Below are 25,565 nucleotides of genomic sequence, written 5' to 3' on the forward strand. Positions count from 1 at the left end.
TGGAAAGAGTTTCACAGTTGATGCATTCAGAAGTTCTTACATGCATCTGTTGCATGTTGAACAAGTAATGGTCAAAATACTGTGATATCCGACATGCTTATGGTGAAATCACTTCTATTCACTTAAGTGAGATTTGATGTGCCAGCTTCATTACAGTCCTAAGCTGTTTCCCAGATGATGCTCCCCATTGGCAGGATGTTATAAGGGCTGTTGCATTCCTAGTGCTTTTATGGGATTTGCAAAATAGATCTTTGACTTAGAAATGTTTAAACTTTAACTTCTTGTTGTTTTTAAACTTCCCTTGAGTAAAGCATGAATGTGTCCAAAAAGGTGACAGCAAAGAGTAGGAGCTGGTTTAGGGCCTTTTGTTTTTTTTTCCTCACTGGGAAGACAGCAATCTAGGCCTTTTTCAGAAAATTTTTTACATTGTTCCTAAGCAGGAAGAAAAAGTGTGCCCTTGCTACAGTCCAAAATGTTTGTGAAACTTTTAAGCAGCCCTTTTTTTAGGTTCATCTTTGCTAGGTACCTGAATCAGAGAAGTAACCACAGTGATTTTTTAAAAAATTTTGTGTTTGTTTTGTGTTATTTGGCAAGGACAGAAATGCAAAGGAAGCAGTATATTTAGCTACCTATAGAATGTAGGTTGGTTTTTTTTCCAACTTCTTAAAAATGTGTGAATCCCTAAACCTTTCCAAATGGCAGTGTCACATGCCCAGAACTTGCTTTTCTTCCACTTTGCATCTCTTTGGGGCTAGTACACAGACACATCGATGTGTGTGCCAGGCAGTGCTTAAAGACAAAAGACACTGTTCCAAAGTGTTTCTCATTACTCAGGTCTGGTGGTTGTTGTCATTGTTGTAGTCCTACTTGTCATCTGTGCACGTGAAGCAATGCTTACATAGGCTCTACCTAATAATTTTCTGAGTACCTTCCTATCTGTAATTGTGTAGTTGCTCAAACTGTACTTTGTCAGGGGTCAGATTCTGGTGCTCTGAAAGGAGTGTCTCAACAATCTCTTTAAACAAGTAATAATGGAGCTGCTGTCTATTCAGTAGGTATTTTATAGGTCTTTTATACTGGACTTGGGCCATCAAATGACCAAAGGTCTGTGGAAACATTATTTTTAATCCCTATTGTCCCTTCCCCTCTCTGCAGGGTGCACACTGTGTGACAAGGCATATCCATCAGACTGCCCAGATCATGGCCCCGTCACCTTTGTCCCTGACACCCCGATAGAGAGCCGAGCCAGGCTTTCTCTCCCTAAGCAGCTTGTCCTCCGGCAGTCTATCATGGGAGCTGAAGCGGGTAAGAATCAGAGTACTGTATATTTCTGTGCAGCACATTAAAGTACACTCACTACCTGAAATCCAAAACCATAGGGATTTTAATGTGGGAAAGAAACACTGCAATAGATAGGTGATTCTGTCTTTGGTAATCAACCTGACTTACCTAGTGCAAGAACTTCCTGTCCTCTGGTTACTGCTTAGACTTCAGCTGGACTCTAGGGGTGCTGTCACAGGGTGTTAGTCAAACACTTTGTAAGGTCAAGCACAAGCAAGGTATGGTGTTTATTTTTATCATGTACTAAACAGCTCAGCCACAGCTTTGATAAAAAAAACATTACAGAGGCTGAAGTTTGGGGGAAGATAACAATTCAAAATAATGGAGATTTCTGTCTGCTTGTTCATCAGCTTGGTTTGCTGTGGGTCTTCTGGATGCTCTCATTGGAGTGCTGATTACAAGTGCTTCTTTTTTTCTCCCCCTTCATTTGCATTTGGCACATAGACTGTGACCTTGCCACTGGATGTGGACCTTGTTACTGTATTTCACGCCATTGTCACCTGGAGATGGAAGAGTACAGTGCAATGCCCTAAGGATCTGAAGGCTAGAAAAGAATGTGATTATTGGCTTGCTTAGTGATGCTGCTTGTTGAGAGTAGATTACATCTTTTCAAGCTGAACTAGTTTCCAGTTTATTCCTAAAAGCTATTCAGTGTATTTATGTAGACCTATATATAAAAATGTTTAATAATAAATAATATACACGCAGGAATCCCTCTGCCCATGACAGAAATACAGCTGCCTCTGGGGAGAAATGCAGAAGCTGCTTAACAATGCCCAGCAACAATTCTGGAAATTCCTGGGGATTAGGTAGGCGAAATGTAGTTACTGAAACTAGTATTTTCTGCTTCTGCAGAAAGTGCCATGAGAACTTTAATTGGTACAAGTGGCTAGGATCTTAGTTTTATAGCTTACTGAAAAGTAAATTACTTGCTTTTGACCAACAAAATAAGTATTTGTAATTACAACAAAGCGGCTCCCAATAGTGTCATGTGGTGGTGGTGGTTCTTGTCTCTGCCTTAGGTGTGTTTTACATGTGAAGTAGAAGCTTTGATCATCTTATGCCTAGATATTACCCCTGGAGCATTATCTCATAAACCTCCCGCCTTTTTGTTATGCGTGATTAGTTGTTTCAATAATTGATTTCTGCAGATTTTTCTCTTCTACTGATAGGTGTGTGGACACGAGAAACCATTCCTGTAAGGACTTGTTTTGGACCTTTGATCGGGCAGCAGAGCCATTCTCTGGAGGTGGCTGACTGGACAGACAAAGCAGCCAGTCACATCTGGAAGGTCAGTGGATGTCACGGTGCACAATGTCTTTGTCTGGTGAAAGTCACCACATGACACAGCAGCCTTAACATTACCATCCTTACAAAAAATCAAAATTAATGCAGTTTGTTTAGTACTTCACAGCAGCATAGCAGAGTTGTGTACCATGTAATATAGTGGTAATCAGTCCTGATGTACAGCTTTGGAAGGGCTGTTTGTGGTGCCCAGTATTTGTGTGGAGTTGCAGCAGAGACTGTATATGAATTACTAGGAAGCACTTGTTTATTTTGTGTCACTGTTATTGAAAGTTCCCACAGGTGATGAATGGCTTGTTGCAGGAAAGCTGCTTTAAAGCCTTCTTTTTCACATCAAGTAAAATTGATCTATATAAAGAGAACATGTACTGTTTGCCCAGATATTATTATTTGCAAGATTTGGTTTGTAAGAAAAGCAGCCAAGTGCATTTTTGCTGGAAGCTGAAGATGGTTTGTCAGAAAGATGCTGATAAACAGTTTTCTGAGTCTCCTGGGTAGCAGAGAGGTCAAGACTCCTGTGTGCAGGGGGACGTAAGGAGTAAGAACAGGGCTTCAGTCATGGCAATGGAGATCTCCTGGCTTGTTCTAGGTAAACAAATCCTCTCTTAAAGAAAGAAGCTGCCTTTCACTTCATTTGTTGCTGTATTTTTTCCTAAGATTGCTTTTGTTTTTCCTGGCAGATCTATCACAGTGGTGTCCTGGAGTTCTGCATCATTACAACTGATGAAAATGAATGCAACTGGATGATGTTTGTACGTAAAGCCAGGTGAGAAACACATGTACTGTACTGTGCTAAGTAGCTTAGAGTCTGATCTGCAGGCTCATAGGAGACTGTGCTGGAGAATGTTGGCTGCTGCACTGACTGCGCAGATGAGTAAAAATCTTGGAACCAAGAGCCAATGAAACAGAGCAGCCAGTAGAGAATGTTATGGGGGAACCAGTATGTATGCTGTAGTAAAACAGCCCCAAACATGCCCACATACTTTGTTTCCCTTGTTGTGAAGCTTTAAATGAGGTTCTTTTTATATGAGTTTACTGTGTATTAGCTTGTTGCCTTCCCTCTGTCCCATTCTTTTTAGATACATCTGTGAAGATGATGTTGTCTGTTTGATTTTAATACTTCATTAGCAAAGTGTCCCTGGGTTCTTTCGGCTGAGTTTCAAGCACTTGCAGCTCACAAGAGCTGTCCTTTTCAGTCTATCTGGAGCCTGTGATGAAAACTGACTAGTCTAGCTTCAGTGTTGCTCCATACACGGTCCACTGAGAAGGCTGAAACTCTGCTATTGCTCTGTGACACAAAGTAGATTTCCCTGGCAATTAATTTAATTGCTTCCAAATGCAGGAGTGAAGAAAGTAGTGCTTGATCTCCCACTGCAGTGGAGCAGAGCTTTTCCTGGTTTCAGATATTGGGAACAAATATATACAAGCTACACCTTCAGAAGATGAATTACCACATCTTGGAAATGCTTTTCAGGAGTTATTTTCTAAGATAATTTTGCTTTAAGACTTTACTGATATTTATTTCTCCCTCATGTGTTCTCTGTTTCTTAAGGGGATTAATATGAGAAATATGTATATTTTTATGGTTCCTTAGGGGATCATAAACTCTCTTCTCTTATCCCAGTACAATATCTATTAATAATTTTCTCAGCAAGATATCGCAGCGGTGTGAAAAATGTGTCATTTGGTGGAGCAGATTTGCTCTCAAGGTCCAATTTTCCTTTCTTGTAATAAAGGATGGAAGTGACAGACATGAAAGTTTTTATAATGTGCTGACAAGCACTGAGGTTCTCATTACCCATTCATAGGAATTTGCTGCTTTTCTTTCCTCTCTCAAAAAGTCATTATTTCTGGAGGGCTTTTTTTTTTCATAACTCTCACTATTGCTGTAGGAACCGGGAAGAGCAGAACCTGGTAGCTTATCCTCATGATGGAAAAATCTACTTTTGCACCTCTCGGGACATCCCACCTGAACACGAGCTCCTCTTTTATTACAGTCGGGACTATGCTCGACAGCTTGGTAAGTAAGTGCTCATCTTCGTTGGCTTTGCAGGGAGTGCTGAGCTTGAATTCCCTTTTAGTGCCATCTCTAGACACTGTGACTTGGGAGTGTATAATGTTCCTTCTCAGCTCCTAGTGACACACATCACCATTTCCTTTTACATATCATGACAACAGGAGTACCATCGTTTACAAGAAGCATTCCAATATCTGCTTCCACTGATCGGGAGTAAAAGATGGCAGTTTCAAAGAAAAAGGGTTGTTTTCCTTCTGTTCATCTGATGCTAAGGGATTTGGGCTAGCTGAAGATGTGCTTATGCTCCCCCACTTTTGGTTGTGATAATTTAGGTTTAGTGGAGCTGTACTCAAAACCATTCCAAAGTTTGGCCTCCCAAAACACTTGAAATAGTCTACCTAAAAGAGTTGAAAAGCACTGGAGCTGAAAGGAGCTGGGATGAAAATCTCTGCAGCTGGGTTTGCTGCCAAAGACAGAGTGCTAACATGGTTCATGCTCTGTTAGGCTGTGCTGTGCCTCATTAAGAGTGATACTTTTGTGCCCAAAGGTGTCCCTGAACATCCGGACGTGCACATCTGCCACTGCGGAAAGGAATGCGCTTCCTATGCGGACTTCAAGGCCCATTTGAGCAGCCATATTCACAACCACCTCCCCAGCCAGGGGCACAGCAGCAGCCATGGGCCAGGCCACGGCAAGGAAAGGAAGTGGAAATGCTCCATGTGCCCCCAGGCTTTCATCTCCCCTTCCAAGCTCCACGTCCACTTCATGGGGCACATGGGCATGAAGCCGCATAAGTGCGATTTCTGTAGCAAAGCTTTCAGTGATCCTAGCAACTTACGGACACACCTCAAGATACATACAGGTAAGGGCTGGGGACTTCAAGGAGTGCTAGTAAAATATTGGGGCAGGACCTGTTCTCTCTGATCCCTTCGCCAGCTGGCAGGACAGAGCTTGTGTCTGTAAATCTAAGCTCTTAGAATCATAGAATGTTTTGAGTTGGAAGTGACCTTTAAAAATCACTTTGTCCAACCCCTCTGCAGTGGCCAGGGACTTCTTACACTAGCTTAGGTTGCTTAAAGCCCTATCCAATCTCACCATGAACACTTCCAGGGAGGGGACATCCACAGCTTCTGTGGGCAACCTGTTCTAGTGTCTCACCACCCTCGTTGTAAAAACAAATCCTTCTTTATGTCCAATCTAAATCTCTTCTCTTTCAGTATAAAACCATTGCCCCTTCTCCTGTCAGTACAGGCCTGGATAAAAAGTCCCTCTCTGTCTCCCTTGTAAGGCCCCTCTTAAGTATTGAAAAGCTGCAATAAATTCTCCCTGGAGCCTTCTCCAGGCTGAACAACCCCAACTCTCTCAGTCTGTTTTCATAGGAGAGGTGGTCTCTGATATCAGCCCTCTGATAATTTTCATGGCCCTCCTCTGGATCTGCCCTAACAAGTCCAAGTCTTGTTCTGAGGACCCCAGAACTGGATGCACTACTCCAGGTAGGGTCTCACAAGATCAGAGCGTAGTGGGAGAATCACCTTCCTTGACCTTCCTTTCCAAGAACAGCAGCATCTTGACTATCCATAAGAATGATCTCTAGTCCACATTGAGCCCAACTAAATCCTGGGCACTGCCTGAGAGAGAGCTGGTTGGCACAGGACAGGACTGTGCTGAGTTCAGTGGTGCGGGTGCTTACAGAACAGTATGTAGACCTGTGTGTTCTGGCTGATTGTGCCATAACTGAAAGAGCATTAGATGAGTTGAAGTTTATTACTGTTAAGAAGAAGTGTCAGCCTTTGTCTGGGAGACTGAGTCCCTTTGTTCCCACACAGCAGATCCAGTGCTGGCAGCTGTAATGAAACAAGGGTTCTCTTCTGCTCATGAGAAAAAGCCAGCTGGATCTGAGAGCTTGCAATGTGGACAGTTCGCCACTTAAATAAGGGGCTGATATCTTTACCCTCCTTCTTACCTTGTTTTTCATCTTAAGCAAATGGCACAAGACTGAAATTGGTGACTGTGGAGTTAGAGTGATGTAGACATGGCTCAGCTCTGTCACTTGTCAAAACATTCATGTTTGAACATGCTGTTGACTTCTGTGGGCATTTGGATATAGAATCAAAGAAACATGGAATGGTTTGGGTTGGAAGGGACCATTAAAGGTCATCTAGTCCAACACTCCTGCAGTAAGCATGGATGTCTTCAACTACATCAGGTAGCTCAGAGCCCCAACCAACCTGACCTTGAATGTCCAGAGCTTTACCACCACTTTGGGCAACCTGTTCCAGTGTTTCACTGCCCTCATTGTAAAACATGTCTTCCTTGTATCTACTCTGACTCTACCCTCTTTTAGTTTAAAGCCATTGCCCCATGTCCTGTCACAACACACCCTTCTAAAAAGTTTGTCCCCATAAGACACAGAGGCTTTGGAGATAAAGGAAGAATGGCCAGAGATCAGAGAATGAGAGCTAACAGTGGAAAATAGTGGAAGATTTTTCAGCTGTGTAAGAAGAGAGGGAATAAGAATAGGCATGGATTTGACAGAGAGTGAGGATAGGAGAGAGGGTGAAGGTCAAGTACAATCCAGCAATAAACGGTGTATTTTTGCCTTTTTTTTTCTTTTTTCTTTTCTAGTAAGGTTGAAATAGCTATAGCTGTTGGAAATCAAGGGATACAAATCAGAAAGCTGGAAGGGTACTAAAATTGAGAGTTCAGTGCACTTGGAGTCAAGCATAGGAAGCTGCAGGTTGAGTAGTGAGGAGTTTTAATAAACTGATCAATTACAAACGTGGTACATGCAACCACAGAATACCCAGTGGGATGGGGATCCAAGTGGCATTCAGACTTAATCTGAATTAAGTGGTGTGCAAGAGTTTTGAACTATTTATGTTAACGAACAATGGAAGAACTGCAGATAAGTGTGAAAATTGGATAAAGCATAGAATTTAGCAAAGAGCCAGTGAGCTTTGTACCTGCGTTAGATCAAGACAAAGGCAGTGCAGTGCCTCAAGTGTGGTTGGGCTCCAGTGAGGTATCAGATACAGTTCCTGTGGTAAATTAGCAGAGATGGGCATGTACTGATGTACAGTAATTAGATGGATACTGTGGTTAGTATTAAAAAGGAAGCTGCCATTATTTTTACTCAAGAATTGATCATGGATCAGCCTCATCTTGTTAAATGTTTGCTTGAATTTCTGCTGGAAAATGTACAAGTCTACTGGTGATGTTTTAATATGCAGAACAGTGGGGCACAGTTGGTGTAGACAAGAAGCAGAAAGTGTCTTACAGGAAGGCGTGGCTGACCACAAGCACTGGAGGAAATGTAAACAATGGTGTTGGGAAGGACAAAGTACATAACTGGGCGTCACATGAAGGGTTCAGTGGTTTGAAACACTAGCATGAAGTGTGTTTTTTGGCTTGAGGACATGGGCTGGGGGATGAACAGCTTTGGGAATTACAAAGTGAAGTCATATGCTTGGGGTTTTTTTGTATAGCTAAATCTAGACTGTAAGTATGTAGGACCTTTATGCTGAGTCTGAAGGAATTGTGGGAGGAAGCAGGTCCTGTTGACAAATAGTCTGGATTTTTTCAAGGTAACATTTTATTTTTCAGAAGTGGTCAGGCTTGTTTGCTTACTGTATTTTGTGGGGGACTGACTGTGGATTTGTGGGTGTATGTATGCAATCCTAGGCCAGAAGAATTACCGCTGTACCCTCTGCGACAAGTCGTTCACTCAGAAGGCTCACCTGGAATCACACATGGTCATCCACACGGGGGAGAAGAATCTGAAGTGTGACTACTGTGAAAAGCTGTTCATGCGGAGGCAGGACCTCAAGCAGCATGTACTCACTCACACGCAGTAAGTGATCCCACAGGATGTGTTGGACCAGCCAGTGCAATAAATAATGAAGCTGAAGAGCCCCAGAACATCTCCAGTTTGCAAATAGTTTGGCCTAGGGGAGTACAGGTTCATCCTCTAAAAACGACTCGGAAGTCTATCTGGACAAATTGCTTGTTACTGGCTGAGGTTGTGCTATTCTAGTCTTTGCAGTATTTTAATGACACAGTAACTGCTGGGAGCTGTTCTGCACAGTCATCTGTAGACTTTGTTGCAGTCTGGTAGGCCTCTGCTTAGCATTTACAGACCAAGGGCTGTTAACACTCAGCAGATTTGTTTTCTTCTTTTTTTTTCCCCCTGTTGATGGAGGATGGGAAGCCAGCAGGCCTAACCTTTCCACCATGGCAATATTTCTGTCCATGCCAAAACATGGAGCTTAATCAGTTTGGTCTTACTAAAAAAATAAGCAAACAAACAAAACCCTTGTAGAATCTTTTTTGTTGTTGTGAATTTATCATCAGAAAGGAGAAACGGCTGCAAATAAGCAGGTAATTCAAAAAGCCTGACTTTTTTGCCAACCATGTTGGGGATCTGGGGAGAGAGAAGGGGGGCTTTGCGTGTGTAGTGGGAAAATGAACAGTATTTACACTTGAGTGCTGCAGTAGTGCTGTTATTTCTGGTCTGCTGCTTCTTCTAGTATATTAAGTAAGTGTACGATCTGGGAGTCAGACTGACCCTTCCCCCCCTCCTGTCACCACCACCCCACTGTTTTAATACCTTATCAGCTGCCTTGCTACAGGAGCAAATGGTAACTTTGTCATGTCTTGCAGAGAACGGCAGATCAAGTGCCCCAAGTGTGACAAGCTGTTTCTGAGGACAAATCACCTGAAGAAGCATCTCAATTCACATGAAGGAAAGAGGGACTATGTCTGTGAAAAATGCTCCAAGGCTTATCTAACCAAGTATCATCTCACTCGCCACTTAAAAATATGTAAAGGCCCCACATCCAGCCTGTCAGCCCCAGAGGAGGAAGAAGAGGATGAGTCAGAGGAGGAATTAATAGACTCTATGAGGACTGAAGACTGTAGGATTAACAATGGAGTCTACTCCACAGGTGATGCCCTCTCTGGACACAAATGAAGAAAAGAGAGGGGGAAATTTTCTTGGATGCTGTAACTAGAGAAGGAAAAAAACACAACCCTCTTCCTTGTTTTCCCAGTCAACAGCGCATGTCAAATGAGGCATTTTCCTTCTGTCTCGTTCTCCACACTACCACTGCTTAATAAACTGTACCCAGAGCTCACTGAATGAGAATGGGTCTTGCACGTGCAAGTGAAGAGTTGCTAAGAAGGAAATGCAAGGCAAGGACTTTTTTTTTTTTTTTCACACTGTGCATACTTCTTTTCCAAATCACTCAGCTTAATCCACCTCACCTTCCTCCACGAATCCGGATCCAACAACCCCCTAGGAATCGTGTCAAACTGAGGCTTATCTAACCAAGTATCATCTCACTCGCCACTTAAAAATATGTAAAGGCCCCACATCCAGCCTGTCAGCCCCAGAGGAGGAAGAAGAGGATGAGTCAGAGGAGGAATTAATAGACTCTATGAGGACTGAAGACTGTAGGATTAACAATGGAGTCTACTCCACAGGTGATGCCCTCTCTGGACACAAATGAAGAAAAGAGAGGGGGAAATTTTCTTGGATGCTGTAACTAGAGAAGGAAAAAAACACAACCCTCTTCCTTGTTTTCCCAGTCAACAGCGCATGTCAAATGAGGCATTTTCCTTCTGTCTCGTTCTCCACACTACCACTGCTTAATAAACTGTACCCAGAGCTCACTGAATGAGAATGGGTCTTGCACGTGCAAGTGAAGAGTTGCTAAGAAGGAAATGCAAGGCAAGGACTTTTTTTTTTTTTTTCACACTGTGCATACTTCTTTTCCAAATCACTCAGCTTAATCCATCCTGTGCAGAGATATATGACACACCTTGCATAGCCCTATGAGTAAAGAGCCACAAACCAGAAATGTAGTCAAGCGACTGCAGGGACCTGTAAGCCAATTATCCTTACCTGGCAAAGCCATGACAATAAGAAAACCAAAAGATGGTGGTGGCAGGTGATGTATTTTGCTTTTTAACACTTCCTAACTGAAGGACGTGGTTTGACACAAAGCAAAAATTTGCCAATGCTCAAGTTTCCTTCTAAAAATAAAAAATAAATAGTAGTTTCGGTTTTAGGTAACAAAAAAAGCCAATGAAATCAGCATTTACAGAAAAAGCACTTACCCCACTACAGAAAATCACTTGGCTTTTGGAGAATAGTTACTGCCTCTTCCCTGTCTAGATCACTAGTGCATGTAAGCAGGTGAAGAGGTAAAGACTGTATAGACGCAGTAAGGAAGAGGCTTACAGATGGTCAGGCAGTGTTTACAGTATATATTCTTGTGCTGTAAACCTTTTACCACCTAGAATGATAGGAGGGTTTGCTGCTAATGTTATTTATGGAATGAAGATTATGTATTTCATTTGGTTGTTTTCTTTTGAAAAAAATTAAAAATGTGGCTCTTTTCTAATGCTCTTTTTAAAAAATATTTACACATTCTGAAAAAAAAAAAGCTTCCTATTTCTGATAATGATGCTAAGAGAGTAACATTACTCTTTTATCAGCTGCTTCTCCCAAGCTTTCCTGGGACAATGTATGTATTGTTGCACGTCCACAAACAGGTGCAGCTAAGAAACAGTCTTTAAATTTTGTAGATATGCTGTGTGGCTCCTCTGGCTTTACAGCAAAAGAACAACAGGAAACCAAGCTGACCCTTGGTCTCTGACAAGGTCTTTGCAGGTTCCCTTGTAAAAGTGCTGGTTCTTGCCATAAATGGCCTAAGCTCATTCTCCCTGTACTCCTCCCTGTACACTGTACTTCCTACAGAGCTGCTTGGGTTCTTCAGACCTGAAAATGCACAGTGCCCTCTGAGATCAGTATGTGAATAAAAAGCTCCAGAAAGATAGTTTGAGGGATTTTTATTTAGGTAACACACTTTGCTAAAGCAAAAAAGCCACTGGTAGAGCTACAGTGCCAGTTAATACCAGAGGTGGAGAAGAATAACAGAAGTGATTACCCTTGAAGAGCTTTAACACGAAACATCTATTTGAAATGGAAGCTTTGAAGAACTTGCAGCTTTTCAGGGGAGAGCACTTGAACAGAAGTGATTCCGATGCTTTCACCTTCTTAAACTTCACTAAAGCAGTTGTTCATTTGTTGTCTACACATTGTTCATTATTGCTTGGCAGAGAAAGGATTGAGGCAGGAATCCCAGCACATCCAAAATGTCCTTGGTTCCTGCAGAGCCATGCTAAAACACCTATCACCAGACTAGAAACAACTATGTTGGATTTAAAAACAGCCATTTAACTCCAAGGGATAGGAAGGAAATCTGCAGTCCTGCCTTTCCTCCCTCTGCAGTTTGTATTGCTACAGTTACCTGCTTTACCTCACAAGGATTAGTTACAAGGAGGTAGGGTGGGAGGCAGTGGTAACATTGTGTCAGCTGTGTTTCCGGACACTAGACACTAGCGCTGCTCTGGTACTAGATGCTTTAATACCCAGGGCATTTTTTGCAACAGCAGCACTTTGCTTTCCAGTATGTGGCAAGGGAAGTGCTTCACAGGAGGGTAAGAAAATAATTTACCTTCTGGCCTGGGGTAAGGCACTTGGGTGTTCACTTTAAATATGAAGAAATGGTTTGAGTCACATGCCTTAACTAGTTTCCTGATGCTAGAAATTAAGTGTTTAAGTCAGTGGTTTGGCTGATACTCAAAATGTTCCTCTGTGCCTTCAGGTTTGAGGCAGAAATGCCTGGGAGGAGTTAAGAATGTGAGTACATAGCATGGACAACTTTCACCAGTGACCAGCTGAGATCCCTACTCTGGCTTTGTGTCCTGACAGCCTCTCACCCTGCTTATTGCAGTTCACATTCTATACATATTACATTTGGAGCTGGAAGAAACACCTAATATACATGCCACATCAATAAGCTTCAAGTCCTATGGAAACCCTTCATCTTGGTGGGATAGAGTTGGGATATTTCGGTTTGATATTGACCCATTTCAAGATTTCAAGACATGATGTTTTGTTGGTGGGGTTTTTTTGGGGTAACAGTCAGACTTAGTGATCTTAAGAGGCTTTTTCCAACCAACGATTCTGTAATTCTGTGACTCCAGCTTACTGCCCAAGAAATACTCTTAAGGCTTAAATAAGTTACATAGAAGCACTTCTAAAATCTGTATTATAGATCTGTAAATCTATTCTCAAATTAAGGATAAATTATCTATTTACACTTGTAATTTCATTCAGCTTTTATTTTATTATTTTTTTTTTTACACAACTGCTGCCTTAAGTATTTTTCTTGATGCCCTTATCTTCTTTGCATTATTCAACAAATTTCAGGTAGCAGTAAGATGCTTTTCTAGTGACCATTTTATATATCAGCTTTAAACATAGTTAACTCCTGTTTCAGGGATCATCTCAGGCAAAACCAGGTGATTTAATCTTTCAAAGCTGATAATAGAAGCAGGAACTTAGAACTGCTGAGTCAGACCTTAACCACATCACCATGTTTCTTTCTCTGAGATGAAGCAGCCTACAGATTGGAAGACACTTGGGTGATTTCTATGAACTGTCATCAAACAGGAAGCTTTGTAGAATGCACATTAGTTGTAGTCCCATTAATTACTTTGATTATGTGATGTTTGGTCCATCATGATTCCATTGGTGTCTCTGAGTAGTTGCTGCTACTCCTGGCCGTTGAGCTGTGAGCCACAGAGCTGGAATTAGCCAGAACAAGTCTCTCTCTGTTTCCAAAAACTTCATTCACTGCAACACAGAGAGAGGATTGCTTATGTGTTACTGTTCAGAGACAAGAGCAGTACAGCAGGTACAGCACAGTGAACACCATGGAATTGAAATCCTAACCTGGTGCATTTTTAAAGCTTTCTTTCTTACCCCAAGTAGGGAGTACAATCTTACATGTCCAACAATCACCTGCATATGATACTCAAATTGCAAGTCCTGTTACTTCTCCCCCAGAACATCTCTAGAGGTTTCACTGTGCATAATTTCTGTACCTAAGTACTGTGAAATGGATGAGTTTTGTAGAGCAAAACATTAAGTTTAAATAATTTATTTCTGGTTTTAGTCTTTCTGGTTTTCACCGAGCTCTTAAAAGCCTTCTCCAGGAATTCAGGCGATTAAGGTATATGTAGCTACGACAACTGAACAAAACCAGTCCTCACTCCTGTTCCTACAGGCACTCAGGAATGTGGTATTTGATTACATCAGGAACATTAAGAAAAAAGTAAAACATAGGTACTATAAGAAATCACATATTCAGCTACAAGAAGAGAAATGTGGCAAACACAGTTCTCCAAATGAGAAAAACACCACGTTTTGTGAAGCTGAAAACATGAACACATATGCAGTCTTGGGGTATTTAAAAATATTTACCTAGAGTTTCTCTCAGAGCCATGAAACATTACTGAATGTACAAATACACCCTGTGGGCAAGGAGAACCACGAGACTCAAAGAAACGAGAATGTTACCTGCAGAAACCTTGCTTATATCCCAAACACGTAGCCCTTCTTTCTCTCCTCCAAAGGCAAATACAAATGGGAAATCAGGGCAGCAAGCTGCACAGAAAAGAACACCCTGGAAGGGAGGCAGAAATAGAAGGATTTTAAGTATCATCCTAAAATGAATTTGGCATCTGAAAATACTTTAATCAAGCAAGTTTTAACAAATGTAAGCTCTGTAAGTCTTAGGCAACTTATTTTGCAAGGACACAAGGTGACAGTCAAGAGCTGTTAACTACAAACAGTAAACCACATCTTCATCTTGCCATCTCTGCCAATTACATGTTGGTCTGAACACTGCCCTGTAACAAGACTGATTTACCCAGAATACACAGATGTGATTATTTTTTTCCCCTAGATGTTACCTTATGTAAAACCAGATTCAAGTCAGACAAGATTAGGCAGACACGGTTTGTACAGAAACCTTGGAATCAAGTAATGAATATTACTCTACCATTTTCATATTCCTAGAATGGATTAAACTCGGTCTGTCTCCCAGGATATCCCAAATTTTCACAAATTTGTCAGCAGATGATGTCACAAGGCACCCTTTGATTTGACTGCTTAGTTGTAGCCCTGGAAGATACAAGAGCGAAGCAATGTGAAAGCACCAAGAAACCACTGTTTCACAGGGATGATGATACATTTTGAAGTAAGGAGAAAAAAAATATCCTCTTTGCACTGAAGTTTGTTTCAGCACAAACTGAAAAAAAAAGTTAAGAAATTTTCATGTAGCCACTGCTCCCTGTAGCAAGAGCTGCTATTTTGTCTCTCAATCCAACAACAGTAACATTGCAAAGATGCTATTGTTCTGCTTCTTGCTTCACATAATCTGGCTTCCCCAGGTAGTTTTCCTCATTCATGTGCCAAAGACACACTCTGCTATCCAAGACAATAGGGCAGGCATGTACATACAAACTCATTTTAGACACCTAGTGTGGTGCTCCAAGTTGCTATTTAGAAGCCCTACACTGATCAAATTAAATTAAAGTAGCCAAAAGGAGGCAGTGTGAAAACGCTCCCATGTACTATACCTAAATTATCTCCAGAGTGAACATCAGTATAAAATAATTATGACTAGAGGAGGTAAACACTATACTTCATAATCCTGGGCCAGACTGCAGTGTTTGTCCTCACTCAAAAAAACACAGGGAGTGTGTTTCGACAGGGATCTGTTTTGACATGCTTATTCATCGTACTCATTGGGAAAAGCTCACTGCTGTTAAAATACTTTGCCTACAGTGGCTTCTCAGCAGAGATTTGTTTCATATGCCAGCTACCGCTGATTAGTATGCACAACTCTCATTTATTAAGCAAGGAATCACAACAACCTCAGTCCTAGCAGCTGAAGACATCTCCCGGCTGTGCCTCACCACTGGGGACAAATACAACACACAGTTTACCTGACACCTCTTCATCATGAGCCTTCAGAGTAAACAGTGGCTTATCAGCACGAGCATCCAGACAGTAGACAAAGCCATCCTCTGTGCTTGCCTAAGGAAACCACAACATTTAAAAAACAAACAGCAGCAGTCCCTCCTTTGGCAAAAAGCTCCTGTGAAATAATACCCACCCTCCAGTAAATCCCTGTGATTTGAGGCAGGCTTATGTTACTTCTCACTAGGACATATTACACAGGGGACACAGCTCTGCATCCTTAAAGTCAGACTCCATCCAGCTGGTGCCTGAGCTATTCTACGCACCTAAACTATGCTGCAGGGACTTACATGGAAATCTCAATCCTATATGCATTTTTCAAATTGTATTTTGAAGATGGTTGCACTACTATGCTTGGCTTTCTCATTAGACAATTAAATACAGAGCCTTCAGTCTCTTAACTGTCAGTTCAGACTTCCTGGAAGCATCTTGTGGCTATGTAATAGCCCTGTGCAAAGCCGAGTGAGATTACACAGAGAGATCCACGGCATAAACCCAACAGAACTGAGCAACTGCTTTTGTTCGCTGCAACAGAGGACTAAACAGCCACTGAGATAATTTAAAAAATAATTTAAAAAAATTGTTTAGAATTATGTTTAAAAGTTCTATTATAAAAATCTCGACAAAACAAAGACATTTTTACTCAATAGCAGCCAGGAGGACAGTGCCCTCTAGTGCTGATTTGAAACACCGAGTTAATAATCGGGCTCTTGGTTCCACTTAGCTACTTGTCAGTTGCAACTTCCTCATGACATGAAACACAATAGCAGCTATGCAAGGGAAAATACATCCAGCCGCTGAACATTGTAACAACATGGCAAAGAAGCCACCTTTGGAGTGAAAACGCATCAGTTGCTTTTCTACTGTTACCGCAAAGACACCACCAAGTTAAGTAGCTGGTCTTGACACACTTGCTGAAAACCTACCTACAACCATCCTCCCACATACAGCATTTTTAAAATAAGCAACACCAGCAGTTCAACTATCCACGATAAGATTCAGAAACACAAAAATACAGGTTAAATGAAATGGCAACCGAAGAGCATGTACTCACTAAGAAATTACATGGGGAGAAATGATTCCAGGTTACTCTTTCAACCTGACCACTAAACCGCCACACTCGATGGTTATCTTGTGGGTTTCTGCAATCATACAGCACAGCTGATCTATGGGAAAAAGAGGTGGGAAATTATTAAAAGAAATAAAATAATGGCATGAACTTTACCACTGGCATCTACAGAAGGTCGATGTAAAACTACAATGCAAAAATTACAATGGAAACAACTTCACTTTTCAATCTTACAACAGATGAAAATTCCCCAGATAAGCACAAACTTTTTCCATATGCTTCAAAGTTTCATCTTAGCTACAGAGCCATTCTGTTTAAGCAAAGAGTGCTCAAATTTGCTCAATACATAAGATACTTATCATGCAGAAGACCATAATTATGCAAATATATCACTTAATAATTAACAGACTTCAGGAGAGTCAAGTAATGACTGCTCAAAATAACACACTAATTAGGAAATCAATTTGTGATACAAATGCAAACATCTTCAAATATGGCTTAATTAAAAAAAAATAATCTTTACAAGTGGTTAGGGAAATGCTACTCTGAAAAGGAAAAAGAGCAGATGGGAGTTAGTGGGTCCTTTGAGATTATTTACAGGCTTATGCTCAGCCCAGTGATGGTAGAATCTGTCCCAACTCAAAAAGCTCCTGGATGCAAATGCAAGAAGGGAGCAATGATGTCACTCTCTCAACATCTCATAACTATTTACATCCACAGTGCAACCCACTCCCACTCCATCCTATAATTAAAGCCAAAGAAACGTGGTCTAGATTTCTCAGTTCTTTCCCCAGGCATTTTACAACAACAGTTTTAGTACATGTATAATTTTTAACAGTCTTTCAGGTTAGGAAGGCATCTACCAGTATTCTTGGAATTGCCTGTAGCCTTGGGAAGCTTTACAGGAAAAATCCACAAAGGTAGCCTACTAGTGTATAGATAGTTCACTTGTTTGTAGGTGTCCGTGGGCTAGCTAAAAAGGGATTGGTAAACTGGTATCAGTGTTTGGATGTTTTCCCAGCAGGTTCCTAACAGCAATAAAAAGTTTTTCTCCAACACTTTTACTTCAGCAGATACAGCAAGAGCACAACACAAGCCAGAGAACATAAAGGTTTGGCTAAAGATTGAGAAGTCTTTCAATACTTTTAACACAAGGAAAAAGTTTTAAAAGCAGAAGTAATAAAATAAAATAAAATATATATATAAAAATCACGGTTCTAGAACAAAATAAAAAAGCTACCCCTAGGAGATGGGAGAACAGGGGGGAAGTTTTTTGGCTGGCAGGGCTTACAGAAACTAGCAGTTACAGAGCTAGTCCAAGTGTGCAGACAGAAACCACCACTTCAGTATCTCCAAGCTGCAATCACAGGAGATAGCCTATTAGACTTTGTTTATGGCACACGTGTCAACAGAGCTTGTCAGGAGTGGACTGCAACTTTAAAGTCTTTCATGCTCCTACCCTGGTCTTACTTGGCAAAACCTGGACAAGTTTTCACAGGAAGGGCCAGTGACACATTCCCAATGCAGGAAATGCCATAAGGCCAAATTAATAAATCAATTCACTTTGGACCAGACTCTTGGCACAGAAAATGCCAAATCCTTTAACCATCTGGACTGACTAGTCCTGAGAAAGAGGTAAGGAAAACTACATTTTGGGCACATACAAACATGGCTACCTTACTGGAAAAAAATAACAGCATTACTCAAATTTGGCACAAGCTATAAGCAAATGAAAAGGATGACATGAGACAACTTAATGGGCTTAATTCAGAACTAATACCCTCTCTATATGTAACACTTGAAAATATCACCCTGACTTACTTATCGTAAGATCCAGAAATAAGGGTCTGAGTTTCAAATGGATGAAACTGCACTGTCTGGACCTAGAAAACAAAAGATTTTATTTTAAAAAATGAACATTAAGATATAACATTCATATACAGGAACACACAAGAGCATAACCCCTCCATCCCCCAAACCCACACATTTCCTCCAAAAACACCCTCCTATTAAGCTTTTTGATACTCAGGTTTCTCATAAAACAGTGCAACAGATGCACATATTATTTTTATTTCAAACATTCCCGTCCCATGGAAACAAGATATTTTCCAATATGTTTAACTAAACAGAACCACATGCCCCCTTCCTGCCCTTGATATTAAGAAAATAAGCTGGAAGAGGTAAAAGAATAGCAGCTTCCAGTTTGGGGGAAAACGCAGATGTTAGCAAAAAATGGAAGTTGGGAGTTTGCCAAGGGCAGTGACTTTATTGACAGCAAAATAAGGTTATAGCTATTAATAACTAACTTTCACATTTTAATTACTATGAGAGGAATTAATTTCTTAGGTATCCACCACTATGGTATTTTAGTGTCATTTATTTTAAACCTTTCTTACCTTGAACAAACTGTAACTGACACTCATTGTTTCCTTAGGAGAGGGTTAGTTTGACCTATGCTCAGAGATCTATTTTTTGTAGCTTTTAAGCACTATTAAGATTCCCTACCACCAGGGCTTTCACACAAAAGGCATTTTAAAAACTGCTGTGTATCTTTTCAAGCTTTCTAGGGGATAAATTTAATAACATTTTTAAAAGCAAATACAGAGTTGTTTGCCAAAGCAACTAATTCAGAAATGTAAAGAATTCTGCATAGTTCTTAGAAAATTAAAGAACTGTTATTCTAAGGGTAAACTACCAAGCAGCTAATGAAAAACTGCAGATATTTTTTCTCTGTATATTACAGTGGAAGAAATATAATTATTATGTACCTTGTCTGTATGTAGCATCAGGCTGGCTGCTGGATTACCCACAGACATATCCCACAGAATCACAGTATTGTCAGCAGATGCACTTGCTAAAACATTCCTGATAATGGATTAAAAAAAAAAAAAAGTTTTAAAAATCTTTATACGGATATGAATAAATAATGGTCAAACATCCAAAATACAGACAGAGCTTGATTCTGAGATCGAGTGCATTGCTGGTCTATAGACTGTGTCTCAAGCCTGAGGGGTAAGTTCTAACCGACAAGTCTACAAACAGGCTATATATGAGTACAACACTCAGAATAAGTGACAGTTTTCCTTATGTTCCCCCCCCTCCCAACACTTAAAATATCATTTACTGGAAGATTTATTGAACAAAACAAAGCAACAAAGGCTTTAAAACATTTCCTTTCCTTTGACATTAATATAGTATTTTTAAACATTACCTATGCAACTTAGTTTTATTGGTATATGTATACAGCCAAGAGCAGGACAAACCAGTTTTAAAAATATTTTGCTCTCCAATATCGGAGTGTTTATGTAACTACTGAAGACCGAATGCTGTACATCCTTCTTAGAATGCTGAAAGGAACCACTAACATTTTAGTTAGTTTACAGACCCCTCATTTCAACTTGATCAATTGTGTTAAAGCAACAAACACAGTTTAGAAGTTTAATCAAACAAAAAATCAAAACATTCCCAAAGGCCTGTCAAATACACACCACAGTTGCTATCATTGCTCGTATAAACAGATCTCTTACTTCAACATCCAATTTCAGACTGAAACTGCTCCCCTTATACTATCTTATTATTTTTAATACTAACCAAGTATTTCTGACTGAAAGAGCTAACATTCTCCTGGAAACACTGTTCTTCCAAACAATGTTACAAGGGGAAGTTAAGAAAATGCATAGTGAAGGCTAGGAGAACATTTTACAGCCGTATCATTATGACCTACAGGCAGTTATTTCTAGAGAGCTGTCATAGTATGTCTTGCTTAAAACAAACAAACAAACAAACAAACAAACAAACAAACAAACAAACAAACAAACAAACAAACAAACAAACAAACAAACAAACAAACAAACAAACAAACAAACAAACAAACAAACAAACAAACAAACAAACAAACAAACAAACAAACAAACAAACAAACAAACAAACAACAAAACATTTAAATATAGATGCTCCAGGGAGTTCCTTATTTTGCCTTTAAGTCTCCCACACTTCAAGGCTGTTTTTATTTCCTGAAATATCAACCAGTATCAATGAATCTGTAACTCGGTACATCATGGAATTCCAGACACAACATTACTAGGTATATGAAAGCTACTCCTTTGTAACACTGATGTAATGATCACTATCATGCTGTGTGCTTATGTATAATTTAAAAACAAAAGACAGCACAGTTTAAATCAAGACTGCAATTTATGTACATTTACAGCATGTCTGTGTGGGAGTTTCCTTCTTTGGTATTTAGGTAAGAAAGCATTGTAAGTGAAGACTTACAACTGCTGATCAGGAAGAAGTAAGCAGAGTTGACTATGTGTATCTTCAGAAACATTTATGACACCAGGAAAAAAATATATATTTAAAAAAATCAGCTTGTGTCTGACTGGAACAGTTTCATGGCCTTTGCTAAGGATCCTCTTGACAGTTGAGCTGTTGAAAACCACCCAAGCGATACAAAACCAGCAGCATCTTTATTTCAGTCACCACATCGTCCATGACCTCTCTCCCAAGATGAACCAGCTCTGCGTTGCTGCAATAGCAGCACTTCATTGCTAGTTCATTCAGGCAGCAGGGAATTCTTTCTGCCTCAGAAAATCCAAAGGTCAGAGGCATTGCTATAACTGTGCTATTGGGCCTTTCACACTCTTTTTTTCTGTTTGCAGCTCTGGGGCTAAAGCCAGCAGAAAAAAAAACAGCATAGCAAGGACTCCCTTCTATAAATCTACTCCTAGCTGTTGAAATGGTGTTTTAGGTCACTGTCAGACTGGCACAGATCAGGCAGCCTTTCTGCTTGTCCAATTATGCATCTGACTTAAATGTAGCAGACATGTAATGACTTAGACCCACATTAGCCCTGCCCTCAACTGGACAACTAGCAAATAGAAACTGATCTGAAGAAATAAATAGGTGAAAAAAATAATTCATTAATTTAATTATCTACTTAAAAAAAAAAACAAACGAACAAAAAAAGTAGGGCTGTGTGTGTATTTTTGAGAACTGAATCACTTCAGCACAGCTTTCAAGTTCAATGTTATACTACGTAAGATTTTGGGTTTGTGTGAAAAACTATATGCTTAATCAAGCACACAATTTTATCAACATCCATTGTAATTCAAATATTTTTTTACCTGCTTTGTTTATTCCATGAAAGATCAAGCACAGCATCAGTATGTCCTTTCACTGTCTCTTCTGAAGATAAACTCTATGTATAGAGATACAACACACTTTTGAGAATTACAGTTTCCACCGAAACCAGGCATTACAACACATTAGTCTGAACACATTAATGTCTACACAAACAACTCCTGTCTTAAATTATTCCCACTTGCTGCAACAAGGCTTTTGATAGAACTGTCTCTGCAGTACCTGCACCTTGCTTCCTATGCCAGATCTCAAGATTGCTCCATCCACAGCTGGTGGGCTTACACAACTGGTTACTCCCTTCAGGCTAGCAGAAGAAATGTCATTGTCTCCAGCTAATGTGCAGCTTCTTCAGTTTCTTTCTAAACACTTCTGGCAGTTCCCTCTCCCGCCTCTCAATTAACTGAGCTTTAGGCCCTTGTAACTGCCAGCTCCTACAAATTCTAATTAAAAATGGTTAAGCTTAAAAGTTTACTGGGACAGCAAATGAAAACTACCCAAAGGCCACCCCATTCTCCTTCTGTTCTTGATTCCAGGGTTTAATTATCCATACAGAGAACAGTTAGCCTTTCAGATTGAGGTAACATTTATGAATGGTAACTTCAACAGAAATTCTAATAACTCAGGGATTTTCAGAAGCAAGTTTCACAGAACAAATTCCACTTCCAAGGATATTTTTTCTATTGTTTTTAAAACCAGGAGGCCTGAGAGCTCAAGAAATAAACTACCTTCACAATCCCACAGAGTGGTTCTTTAGCTGACTAACACTGAGTGCTCCTTCATTTGGGAAACCAAGATTTGCCACATACCACGCTGACCTTCCCTAAAGCATCTACTATAAGCGAAATCTAAAAGATTTAAGTTATGTTATCTTCCATACTTGTTTTCCATGCCAAAGAATTTTGAGAAATCGTAAGAAGGCTTTTGGGCATACAATGAGCACCAGATTCATGTCACATAACTTAGCATCCAGTCTAAACCTCAGTCTTTCTCTTTAAAGTTTTCTCTACAGTCCTCTAAAAGAAACTCAGCCATTTTCTGGGGCTGACTCTATGCATTCACCTTAGAGAATCTCGATTACAAGCTTAAAATATGCTTAAATTTGACATAGATAAAGCTAACAGAGATGAATCCTGAGTAAATGTATTTTATTAGTGTCAACCATGTCCTATATTGCTCAATGCCTTTTCAACTCTCTGAGTCACAGGAAAATACTAATTTTATCCTGCTGCAGATGACCACAACATTGTCTTCTACAACCTTTCTCAACACCATCTTCCAACATGATGGAATTAAACCAAAATATCTATTATGTTTTCAGCATGTGGGAAAAAATAGGAATAACAGCATTATCCTTGCTCTAAGTTTCTTCCACCCAACCAGATAAACCATTCTGCCATACTTACTTTCTTTCCTTTCTTCTTCTTCTTTTTCTCTTTCTTGCTTCCAAGAGAAAAGACTGGTTCTAAGGATTCTACTATATCAAGGTCCCAAATGTCAATAACTGGGGTCATGTTACCCACTGCAACATAATTTCCTACAAGAAGAAATCCAGATGCAACCACATTTATTTAGAGTTATGAAACAGCATACTTGGCAACCCAGCTGTTGCTTATTTCTTTGATTAAGTAAAGCTTATACTTATGTGCCAGATTCTTCTATTTTAACATATTTGATGTTTAATACTGACAAGGAGCTATTTAAAATATCAACTGACAGCTAATATTGCCAGAAAAAAAATTACTTAATCTCCAATACGCTTCCCCTTTAGTACAAGTAACTGGTCAAAGAAGCAAAGTTCCACACTCTTTTTGTTTGGTTTGTGGTTTTTTTTAAGGAAAAAAAGCCCCAAAACACATTCCTTGTACTATGGAAAAGAATATCTGTAAAACACACGAAAAAGGTTACTATTTACATGAACATTTATAAATTTTGCTGTATTTTACAGTTAATCAACTGCATTGACCATAATGAGTTTGAAGAAACCTTTCCTTTGCAAATAGAAAAAAAAGTAGATTAGAGAAGAACTTACTCTGATCTGCTAATTTACAGTAACTTTATTATTTGTAATAAAACCAGTGTTTTAGTCAAATCACTTGTTACAGTAGCATCACTAAGATGACTGTATCCTCAAACAAAAACCTGATATTTACTTTTTCTACCTTAATATAGCTTTTCTATCTTTATTTCTGCTTGTATCACTGAAGGAAAATATTTAGTGACAACATTCCATTTATATATTTTTCAAATAAAAAAAATAAAATACATTTAACTGGGCATTTACAGTATTCCTTGTAATTTACCTAGTGATTCATCAGGACTAGGATCAAAATTCAACCACTCCAGACTTAGAGGGTAAGCAGGCAAGAGAATATCATGATGCACATAAAATGAGTCCTCTTCATGATTATAAACTGAAAAAAAAATAAAAATAGAGATATACAAGACATCAGTGAAGAGGAAAATCAAGGAACTTTGAACAGTTCACTTTTGCAAAAGGCAGATGTGGCAAACACTAAATTCTCAAGGAGGTCTAGAATGTAAGCTTGAAGTGTGTTCAGCTTTTTCGTGTGGAGTCTAGAGCCCTCAAGTAGTGATGTTACACCTCACAGAATCCCATGAAACAAACTTCCTCCTGAGTACTTTAGATAAAGAAGTGACAAGTTCAGAAAAGCTTAAGACACTTTATTCCTACCATGTTCTATTTCCAGGACTTTCTACATCAGGATACATCAGGGAAGGCTTAGACATTCATTTTAGAGAATCAGAAATTTAAAAAAATAATCCAGATGCAGTCGAAGGGGAAATGAAGGTAAAGGACAGTTTACAAATTAGAGGAAGCTGAAGAAGTCAGATGAAGTTACCTTTAGCAGGCTGTAACTGAGATACAGGAACAGTTTTGGTAAAGCAACTATGTACTAAACACAGCATTCCCTTTAGCCATCTATTTTTCTCCATATAATGAAAATAATTACTAGCTGGATAGCAGATAAAACCCATTAATTATTTTAACAAAATGGTATCATCATACACACAAAACCACCGTGCTGTTTTTAAGTGTACATGACAAATGTTCAGAAACTAACTAAAGTAATTAACTAAGACAGGGCTACCCAATGTTACAAACTGCAGGAGCCTGTGCTATTGTTTTACAAGTTTATACAGATGCTGGTATCTGAAGGGATGCATTCAAACATAGCAGAAGCATAGCCAGAAACATTCCCCCGAAGAACCACCATATGAAAAGAAAACACTTCAGCACACTCAGTAGTACTCCTGGCTACAAAGGAAAAATCTTTTACACAGTAAAACTAATGGCATCTCCAAAACAAGTGGTAATCAGACCTTACTAAGGATCATCCTCCTAAAACTAAGATGACAAAGGTGCTGATTTTAATACTCCTAGCAGTGAAAAGCTCATTTAAAGAAGCAAGGAGAAAGCAAGGAAAAAAACCCAAACTAAACCGAAAAAACAAACCACAAGAGGAAGCTTGAATGATATGGAAAGTAACTGGAAGAAATATTGTGTGTTCAGAGAATAAAAATGCCATAGTATTTTCTAAGTGTCATTAGGAATGAAATAAAAAGAGGAAATGCTATGCAGCCTGATAAAGGCACATGATCTAAGTAACAGCAACTCCAAATTAAAGACACCATTTCTGGAAATTGGCTAAAGCACTGTATTGCATGAAAGAGGACAAAACACTTGGAGTAGATGGGGGGAAAAAATCCCTTCCAAAAATACATCCCACTTTTTCTACACAGGCATATGGAACACGATAGGCAAGACATATTCC

The 25,565-nt window shown here is 39.7% G+C and overlaps 2 protein-coding genes across 2 annotated transcripts in view; one reads left to right on the forward strand and one right to left on the reverse strand.

Annotated features, from left to right (window-relative positions):
• Positions 1-9,845, forward strand: part of PRDM4 (PR domain containing 4) — a 15,262-nt gene extending 5,417 nt beyond the window's left edge. The window contains exons 4-10 of the mRNA XM_010005784.1: positions 1,156-1,305; positions 2,514-2,632; positions 3,327-3,412; positions 4,539-4,666; positions 5,211-5,525; positions 8,345-8,513; positions 9,323-9,845. Coding sequence (XP_010004086.1) covers positions 1,156-1,305; positions 2,514-2,632; positions 3,327-3,412; positions 4,539-4,666; positions 5,211-5,525; positions 8,345-8,513; positions 9,323-9,632 — 1,277 coding nt within the window. The 3' untranslated portion in view covers positions 9,633-9,845. The remainder of the gene's footprint in view (positions 1-1,155; positions 1,306-2,513; positions 2,633-3,326; positions 3,413-4,538; positions 4,667-5,210; positions 5,526-8,344; positions 8,514-9,322) is intronic.
• Positions 9,846-13,020: 3,175 nt separating this feature from the next.
• PWP1 (PWP1 homolog (S. cerevisiae)) overlaps positions 13,021-25,565 on the reverse strand; it is a 19,226-nt gene continuing 6,681 nt past the window's right edge. The window contains exons 4-13 of the mRNA XM_010005785.1: positions 24,072-24,182; positions 23,175-23,305; positions 21,756-21,829; positions 19,398-19,494; positions 18,451-18,512; positions 16,615-16,726; positions 15,527-15,617; positions 14,578-14,699; positions 14,094-14,199; positions 13,021-13,367 (exon numbers count right to left, since the gene is read on the reverse strand). Coding sequence (XP_010004087.1) covers positions 13,252-13,367; positions 14,094-14,199; positions 14,578-14,699; positions 15,527-15,617; positions 16,615-16,726; positions 18,451-18,512; positions 19,398-19,494; positions 21,756-21,829; positions 23,175-23,305; positions 24,072-24,182 — 1,022 coding nt within the window. The 3' untranslated portion in view covers positions 13,021-13,251. The remainder of the gene's footprint in view (positions 13,368-14,093; positions 14,200-14,577; positions 14,700-15,526; positions 15,618-16,614; positions 16,727-18,450; positions 18,513-19,397; positions 19,495-21,755; positions 21,830-23,174; positions 23,306-24,071; positions 24,183-25,565) is intronic.

Source organism: Chaetura pelagica, unplaced genomic scaffold (genome assembly GCF_000747805.2).
Source record: "Chaetura pelagica isolate M959 unplaced genomic scaffold, ChaPel_1.0 scaffold79, whole genome shotgun sequence".
Lineage (NCBI taxonomy): Eukaryota > Metazoa > Chordata > Aves > Apodiformes > Apodidae > Chaetura > Chaetura pelagica.